General features: G+C 37.8%; 1 protein-coding gene across 1 annotated transcript in view; it reads right to left on the reverse strand.

The window, feature by feature from the left end:
* Window positions 1-10,065, reverse strand: part of LOC108300952 (SLX4 interacting protein) — a 197,366-nt gene that overhangs the window by 176,557 nt on the left and 10,744 nt on the right. Inside the window, exon 2 of the mRNA XM_017523943.2 lies at window positions 9,692-9,747. Within this exon, the coding sequence (XP_017379432.1) occupies window positions 9,692-9,718 (27 nt within the window). The 5' untranslated portion in view covers window positions 9,719-9,747. The remainder of the gene's footprint in view (window positions 1-9,691; window positions 9,748-10,065) is intronic.

Genomic DNA, 10,065 nt, shown 5'->3' on the forward strand with positions numbered 1-10,065 from the left:
ATGGTGAAACCCCCGTCTCTACTAAAAAATACAAAAATTAGCTGGGCGTGGTGGCGTGTGCCTGTAGTCCCAGCTACTCGGGAAGCTGAGGCAGGAATCACTTGAACCTGGGAGGTGGAGGTTGCAGTGAGCCAGGATCGTGCCACTGCACTCCAGCCTGGCAACAGAGTGAGACTCCATCTCAAAACAAAACAAAACAAAACAAAACAAAAAGATATTTTTGTATACATATTCTACACATAAATCAGTGTTTGTGAGTGTGTTTATTTTAGACTCTGCAGGCAGTAAGGTCTTTGTTGCAACTACTCAACCCTCCACTCCATTACAGCATAAAAGCGGCCAGAGACAATATATAAACAAGTGGGAGTGGCTGGATTCCAGTAAAACATTATTTACAAAAGCAAGCAGCTGGTATATGAGCTGTAATTTGCAGATCTCTGGTCTAGATCTTTTCTCTACCCTAAAGAGTTTATTATTTTGAAAATTTTAAAACACTGGGGTGTGTGCAAAGCTTGGATTTAAGATTGCTATGAAGCCTTGGGGAGACTTGCCTGCTGCTACCACTTCTTTCACTTAAAATAAGAGTCACTCATTGAAATACAAGACATACCTCCCTGCTACAAGCTGCAGTAGCCCAGAAGTCTGCAGATCCTGAAAGCTATAATTCCAAGGATTCCCACCTCATGCACTACTGCCATTTCCTGGAAGTCTGGCCTAGGAGGCAATTATAAGAAAGAGTTCAAGAGCCAGCTTCGGTAATGCTGCCTGTAGTCCCACCTATTTAGGCTGAGTCGGCAGGATAGTTTGAGCCGAGGAGTTCATGTTCAGCCTGGGCAACATAAGGAGATCCTATCTCTAATAGTGATTAAAAAAAAGAATTCAAGGCCAGACCACAGCAGTTAAAAGGAAAAAAGAAGTATTCATATGCAGGAAGGTCAGAAAATCTTTCTTTGCTTGAAGAAGGATAAGTCGTTTGCTGAATAATTAATGCCATTCCAAGAGCAGTCTTAGAATAAACAACCCAGATCAAGTGGCAAACTACTTGGTGTTTATCCGTTTTTCCGGTACTTTGAAATTCTGCTGTATCCAAGTACTTTTCAACCCAGTCAAAAGTGGATGCATCTCTATGAAAAATTTTCATAAGTTAACTAATTCCTTTTACATTTTATTTATTATTTTTTTTTAATTTAGAGATGAGGTCTCACTATGTTGCCCAGGCTGGCTTCTAACTCCTGGCCTCAAGTGATCCTCCCACCTGGGTCTTCCAAAGTGCAGGGACTGAAGATGTGAACCACTGCACCCAGCCTACATTTTATTTATACATTTAATTTTTACATTAACGCATAGACACATATTAAAATGATATATCAAAATGAAGTCTCAAGCTGGGTGTGGTGTTACACATCTGTAGTCCCAGCTACTCAGGAAATTTGTTTGAGCAGGAAATTTGTTTGAGCCCAGTAGTTCAAGACCAGACTGGGCAGCATAAGGAGACCCCATCTTTCAAACAAACAAACAAAATGGCCTCTTCTGCTCCATCCAGCCACCTCTCTCACTCCAGTTCTCTCTCACCAAGGGAATCCACACTGAAACTTAGCTTTATAATCTGGTAATTTGCCAACATATTTCTAAACACTATGTTTATCCTACAAATAATGTCTTATTACTTCAGTTTTACATACTATATGTGGAAAACGAGGACTTAATCCTTACACCTGCCTCCCACATGTCTCCTTCCCTGGCCTTCCAAAACTTGGAGTTCACAATATTATGAAATGTACCCTCTGTTCAAAGCTGAACCATACAGGAGGATCACTTAAGCCTGGAGTTCAGGGCTGCGGTGAGTTATGATGGTGCCATTGAATTCCAGACTGAGCAACAGGGCAAGACCCCATCTCTATGACAACAACAGCAAAAGGCTGAGCACTATGCTCAGCTTACTATGCTTAATTTCTTATCTTGCACAATTTTTTGTTTACTGAGAGTTGAGGGCTGCATCATTTTTCTTTTATTTTCTATATTCCATGACTAAATCATTCCCATGCTCCCAAAAAAAAAAAACCTCTCTTCTCAATGCATTTAAATACATGAGGTATTTCATTCCTTTCAATTTTTTGTGGGAGAAATCTTTCATGCAACCCTCTGTCTTCTTCCAATAGGACTGGTTACTTTGGTTGTGGCTCAGACAGCAATACCCAGAAATATTACACTTTGACGTACTAAACTAAAAAAGCAGAAGCAAGGTCTCTCTGACCTCTTCTCCTCCTCCCCTCAATCCGTGGTCTCTCCCAAAGCACAAGATGAGGCTGTTAGTTAAAGCTCCATTATCTACCTAGAAACTGGACACCCAAAGACAAACACAATTGCCTTCCATACCTTCCCTGAAATTATCTACAGCAGAAGAGAAGACTGAAGAACACAACCACACAGTGGACGGGCATTTTCACTAGATAATATCTGCTTCTCGGCACATTCAGATTCTAAAGAGAATCATTTACAAGTTAATTTCTGTCACTCAGGTCCATTCATTTTCCCTAAAAATCATTTACCCCTATATCTCCCAGTTCTCTCTCCCCATTGAAGAGGGTTTTAAGGGTCAACCACCTAGCCCTTTGGGTTTTCGTTTGTTGTTGCTGTTTTTAGAGGCAGGGTCTCTCTATGTTGCCCAGGCTGAACTCAAACTCCTTGGCTCAGGCAAATCTTCTACCTCAGCCTCCCCAAGTGGCTGGGACTACAGGCATATGCCATCACATCCAGCTTTTGAGTGTTCATATTTTGTATGACTCCACTGCACTTGTGTGTGCATAATAAATTTGTTTCGCTTTCCTTAGTTAACTTAGTCTTTTGTTACAGGGTTGTCGGCTGTGATCCTTTATGATGGGGAGGAAAGGATCACCCCCTTTTCAGTCTTACACTTTCTAGGCAAAATACACAGTAATCATCAAGGCATTTGGTTAGGCCCTCACCTGTCTGGCTCCCTATTTCCTGGATCCCATATCTGATTCTTTTTGGAAGACCACACCCTTTCAAAAACAGTGTGTATCGGAAGGGAACTTTTCTACGCTTTGCATCCTAAAAATTTTTCTATTCCACCATGTGACTGAAAGTTGGGCTGTAAAGGGAATTCTTGGTTGGAAACCATTTTTCCTAAAATATTAAAGATATTGTTCCACTGTCTCCTAGTTATTGCTGTTGAGAAGGCTGTTCTGATTCTTGATCCTCTGTATGTGATGTTTGCTTTTTAAGTTCTTCTCTAAATTCCTAGTGTTCTGAAATTTTAGAATGATATGCCTTAGCACTACTGTTTTTCATTGACTTTATTGTGTATTAACTCACAGCTCTTTCAAACAGGAACTTCGTATCTCCGCTTCTAGTAAATTTGATTGTATTATTTTTTTCATCATTTTTTCTCAACCAATTTTTTTGTTTTTCTTTCTAGTATTCCAATTTTTCATATCAAGACTAAAACTCTAATTTTCTTGTGGTTTTCTCCCAAATTTTTTTATTGATTATGTTCTACTTTCTGGGCAATGTTCCTTGGTGTTTGTCCCATAATTTATTGAATTTTTATTTATGTTTTTAATTTATAAGAGTTCTTTCCTGTTCTTGGGAATTTCTCTAGTTCATAACATCCTAATCTTGTTTTGTATATATGTAATAGCTTCTTTTCTCACTCTGAGGAAGCAAAATATAGTGTAGTTCAAGTCTTCTCTGGCTCCCTAACATCTCCCTGATCTTTAGAGTTTGTTGATACACTGTACTTTCTAATTCTCATATTCTAAGTTCTCCTTAAATCTGCATAGATACTCTTCTGCATATTCATAATTTAAAAAAAAAGAATGGTGATTGGAAATTTTTATTTTCCTTATTGACTGATGGGCGTTGGAAATCCAGTAGGAATCCATCTATTTGGTTGGGAGATCCCAAATAAAGGCTATGCTATCATCAAATGACTAGAGATAAAAAGAGACACTTCGCCGTGATTAAGAACTTATTTCAACAGATGCAACAATTATAAATCTGCACACACCTACTAACACAGTCTCAAAATATACAAAGCAAGAATCAAAAGTAAAAGGAGAAATATATAAATTTGAAATCATAGTGAAGGTTTTAATGTACCTCTCTTAACAGATAAAACAAATTAACAAAAACATTAGTAAATATATACAATTAACAAACCAGACCCAAGTTACTATATTTAGTTCACTGCACCTGGACAACCATCACATTTTCAAGTGCTTATGGAACATTTACCAAAAAGGACAGAGGTACTGTGCTAAACATCAATAACACAATGATTATTAGAAAATCAGCAAATACTTAGAAACTAAGCAATACATATTTAAATAGCCATTGGATCAAAAACAAAATCACAATGAACACTAGAAATTAGTTTGACTTGAGTGATAACAAAATCCCTACTTTAACTGCATCCCTATCAAAACATGAAGGATACAATTAAAGTAGGAAATGTTTAAAGGAAATTTATAACTTTAAAAGTACATGTATCAGAAAAGAAGGCTCTAAACCAAAAATTTAAGCTTTCACCTTAAGAAACTAGAAAAGAGTAAATTTACCCAAAGAAATTAGAAGTAAGGAAATAATACAGAAAGAAGTAAGGAAATAAAAAAGAAAATGAAATATCATCATACTACAGGACAAAATTATCCAAAGCCAAAACTAGGTTCTCTGAAAAGACTAATAAAATTAATAAGCCCCTAACAGTACTCATCAATAATCATCCCTTTGCAAGGTTCAAGCCTGGCTGTCAGAATATCTGGAAGCAGGAAGGCTCTGGAGGTATAAATAATGCCCTAGAGGTATGAAAGAAAAAGGAGAGTTGAGAATGAACTCATTACAGTGGGTTAAGCCAGTAGTTGCGAAGAACTTCAACTTATAGTTGTGTATCCCTTTAGCATATAATACAATATTTGACACATACATATGCAATTTATATATACCTTCTTTTAATACTTTCTGGTTTATATGGGCTAGTTTGTCCATCATTAAAACTATAAATTTATTGGAGAAGAAGCTATTCAATTGAGCTTTTCACTTAATTCCCTCAAGAAATTCCAACCTTCATGAAACTACAACTAAAAAAATCTCTGATTATTGACAAAGGAAAGCAACATGGAAACTTGCTATTCACCCAGGACCTTGGGAGGCCAGGAGGGGAATGGAGAACAGCAAGGAAGTGAGAGAGTGTTTGCAAATTACAAAAAAACACCATGCTTGTGCCAGACTCTGTTGTGAGTTTTAAAGTTATACTACCCACAAGGTAGCAGAATCCCAAGCCATGAAATTAATATAAAATCTGATCCAAAATGACTAAAATGTTAATCGCTCTAGCAGAAGTAAACTTAAAACTGTTCAAGTACTCTGCAGGACTCATAAGTCTTTCCACGTATATATGTGTGTGCGTGTGTATGTGTGTGTGTGTGTGAGTGTAAGATGTCACTAAAAATGAATGCACAATTAAAACTTATAAATACATTAACAATCCAGCAATTTCAATGACCAACTTATTCCACACTTAATAAATAACAGTGAAAATAGAAGAACAATCTGAGACACTATAAAATAAATCATTTTAAAATTATTAAAAGGAGAAAATTGAAATAAATTTTTAAAACTGGGGAAAGAAAGTATATAGAAAAAGTGCCAGTAGAATTTGCATTTTTAAAATATAAGCAAATATAAATTCTTAAATAAAAAATACAGTCACTTAAAGTAAACAGGGTAGAGAGAAGATTAAATATAGACAGGTTGATTTTAGTGAAGTGAAAGAGGTCTCATTAAAAAGCACTTTGGACCAGGCACAGCAGGTCATGCCTATAATCCCAACATTTTAGGAGGTCAAGGCAGGAGGATCACTTGAACCCAGGAGTTTCAGACCAGGCTGGGCAACATGGCGAGACTCCATCTCTACAAAAAATAAAAAATAAAAATAAAAAAAATTAGCTGGGAGTGGTGGTGCATGCCTATAGTCCCAGCTACTCAGGAGGCTGAGGTAGGAGGACTGCTTAAGCCCAGGAGGGCAAGGCTTAAGTGAGCCATATTCACACCACTGCACTCCAGTCTGGGTAACTGAGATCCTGTTTCAGAGTGAGAAAAAAAAAAGCACTCTGAATCCAATAAGGAAAAGAAAAACAGGGAAGGGCAATTGGCCACTGGCCATGTGGCACTCACACAAGACTTCAGGAGCAGTGTTAACTAGAGAAAGCATATCTGACAACATCAGTAGCTGGTGTGCAGGTCTCCTGCCGCCCACGATACCCTGGGGCGGAGCACAGAAATCTGGCAAAACTTGATGTCAGATATTTAAAAAGGGATCCTCAGGCTTGAGTCATGAAGCTTTTAAGTAAGGTGCATGATTAGAGAAGCACTGGCCCCTAGCCTGTCAGAGGCAGAAATACAATCACCAAGTGATGTGCAGAACCTTCAATGATGTGTCAGAACCCTGTCCCTTTTCTGCTAGCCTGATACTCATGGTTGAGGCAACTCCCCTGCCAGCCATGATCTGGAAGCTTTGTTCTAAGCCTTGCAGATATCACCATAAGATGGGATAATATGGTAGCAGAATATGCCACTTCCATGTGTATGGCTTGGATATCCACAGACTCATCTGTGGTATAATTAGGGGTCTCAGGTCCAAGCTTCATGGTTGACCAGGTTGGACTGCCCTACTTGGCCACAGCCAGTTTCAACAGAGCTTTGCAAGAGGCTTAGCCCTTTTCTGAGCAGACAGCCGAGAGGGGCTCAGACTTGGACAAATTAACCTCACTCTTCCAACGTGTAGTAAACAGTCATATGAGACTATCCAACAAACCTCAAATAAAAGTTATGTATAAGAAGAGAACAGAGAGATTAGGAGAGGCAGAGAAAATGGTCAAGAATTTTCCAAAACTGATGACTTGAGTCTTCAAATTGAAGGCATACATTGCATCCCAAGGCAGGTTAATAAAAACAAGACTGTAACTAGAGATTTCATAGTGAAACTATAGAATAGCAAAGACAAAAATAAATCTCATGAGCAACCAAAGAAAGATAACCAAGAAAGGATTCAGATCAGGCTAACAGTGAACTTCTGAGATGAGCAGTCTCCATAGATGCACCCTAACAATTCTCCCAATCCCTATGAGAAGACGCTGCTTCTTAATTCAAGAGTGCAGTTCCACTGAGTCTAGGCCAACCCTGTGAATGCTCTGATCAATAGAAGACCACAGAAGTGGCATCTGAGATGTGTGCATCTAGGCCTTCAGGAGACTGAAAAATTATACTTTTTTTATTGTGCAAGTCTTGTCCTAAGATGCCACCCCTCAAAACTCAGCCACCAGGCTAGACTCCCAAACCACACAGAACAGGCACCTGGATGAGAACTGAAGGACAACAATTAATAGATCCAAGGGAGATTCCAACCAAAGCCAGCATCAACTGCCGCTGAGTATGCCATCTTTCACGTTCCACCTAAGTTGAGTCCCTAAGTAGAACTGCAGCCCCAGGCAACGTCAAAAGGAAAAACTACTCAACTGATGCAAGACAACCTACAGAATCAGGAGAGATTATAAAATGATTGGTGTTTCAAGCCACTAAGTTTCAAGGTGGATTTTAAGCATCAATAGCTAATGAAAACATTTCTCAGTAGTAATAACGGATACCGGAAGACAATAAAAAAAGTATCTTTAAAGTGTTGATGGAAAATAATGCTCAACCTAGAATTCTAAAACCAACTAAATATCTTTCTAGGGTAAGAGCAAAATATATTTTTAGACATATAAATTGTGAAAGTTCATCACTTATATGCCTTCACAGAAAGAAATACCAAAGAACATGTGAATACAAGAAACAACAGAAAGCAATGAAATTTATAAATACGTTAGCAAATCTAAATACCTGTTAAGCACTGACTTGATTAAAAATAAGACAGAACTATAATATTAAATAGTATCTAATCTGGCAAACTAGCTATTATAATTTATATTTTGATGTTTTGAACTTCCACTTACGGTAACACTAGTATATAGAAACTGTCCTAAAGAAACACCAACATATATGAAATCATCTCCAAGATCTTGTACTCACTATCAGTTCTTCTCTTCTCCTTCCCCACTAACCCTCACACAGGAGGCTTCTATCTAACCACACCTGAGAAGGTCTCAACCCCAGCTTTCAAGGAATGAAGAAGGGACATTTATAAGAGGAAAATGAAAGAAGGCAACCAGGCAAGATAACTCTCCCGGTATTCACCCAGGTAGAGAATTTGCTGCTTGCTTCTTTTACTTTGACTTTTTATCTGCTTTGACATAATCAGAAATCATGCCATGGACATGGAATGTGAATGATAATTTTTAATAGTAAAGACCACGTGATGACCAAAAACATCTTTAAAAGACAAAGCAAGGAACTCCCCATAACCATATTGAACATTTTCTCCCCCATCTCATTCTCAAAATACAGATTTTCAATATCACTACTTAAAATTTTCAGAGCCCCCAAAACACCAAAAGCAATTGCAACAAAAGCAAAAATTGACAAATTGGATCAAATTAAACTAAAGAGCTTCTGCACAGCAAAAGAAACTATCATCAGAGTGAACAACCTACAGAATGGGAGAAAATATTTGCAAGCTATCCGTTTGACAAAGGTCTAATATCCAGAGTCTACAAGGAGCTTAAACAAATTTACAAGAAAAAAGCAAATGACCCCATTAAAAAGTGGGCAAAGGACATAAACAGACACTTCTGAAAAGAGGACATTCATGTACCCAGCAAATATATGGAAAAAAGCTCAACATCACTTATCATTAAAGAACTGCAAATCAAAAACAACACAATACCATCTCATGCCAGTCAGAATGGTGATTATTAAAAAGTCAGGAAACAACAGATGCTGGTGAGGTTGTAGAGAAAAAGGAGTGTTTTTACACTGTTGAGGGGAGTGCAAATTGGTTCAACTATTGTGGAAAACAGTGTGGTGATTCCCCAAAAAATCGCCATTTGAAAAAAATGCCATTTAACCCAGCAATCCCATTATTGGGTATATAGCCCCCCAAATAGAAATCATTCTATTATTTAAAAAAAAGCATGCATGCATATGTTCATTGCAGTGCTGTTCACAATAGCAAAGGCATGGAATCAACCTAAATGCCCATCAATGATAGAACGGATAAAGAAAATGTGGTACATATACACCATGGAATACTATGCAGCCATAAAAAAGGAACAAGATCATGATCTTTGCAGGGACATGGGTGAAGCTGGAAGGTATTATCCTCAGCAAACTAACACAAGAACAGAAAACCAAATACTGCATATTCTCACTTATAAGTGGGAGCCACATGATGAGAACACATAGACACGTGGGGGGAAATGGCACACAATGGGGCCTGTTCTGGGGGTAGGGGAAGGGAGAACATCAGGAAGAATAGCTAGTGGACACTGGGCTTAATACCTAAGTGATGAGATGATCTGTGCAACAAACCACTGTAGCACATGTTTACCTATGTAACAAACCTGCATAGCCTGCACATGTACCCCAGAACTTAACAACTGAAAAAAATATATATTTTTTGCAGCATCCCAAGTGTAAAGTAGAAATTTCAGAACTTCAATTTTCAATTAACAGAGAACTCAGTTGTATTAGAAAATGATTAACCATTTTTAAAAATCTATTAAGCATTACTTACTTTAACAGCAAATTTCTTAGATACCATGGCTTACTGGTTCCACAGTAACTACAGGCCTTTAAGAAAAAAAACAAAGTTATAATTAGGTATATTAAAATCTTTTTATTTGGATATTATACAGAAGAAAGACTAGCTGAATAATAAAATATCAATAGGTATTTATGAGATGAATGTTCACTTACAATTACCCTTAACCAAACTACTATATTAGTAACTTAAGCACTGCTTGCAAAGAAAAAGACAGGCCCTGCCAGGCATGGTGGCTTACACCTATAATCCCAGCACTTTGGGAGGCCAAAGTGGGAGGATCACTTGAGCTCAGGAGTTTGAGACCAGCTTGGACAACACAGCAAGACCTCATCTCTACAAAAAAA

The sequence above is a fragment of the Cebus imitator genome, unplaced genomic scaffold (assembly GCF_001604975.1).
Source record: "Cebus imitator isolate Cc_AM_T3 unplaced genomic scaffold, Cebus_imitator-1.0 Scaffold31, whole genome shotgun sequence".
NCBI classification, from domain to species: Eukaryota; Metazoa; Chordata; class Mammalia; order Primates; family Cebidae; genus Cebus; species Cebus imitator.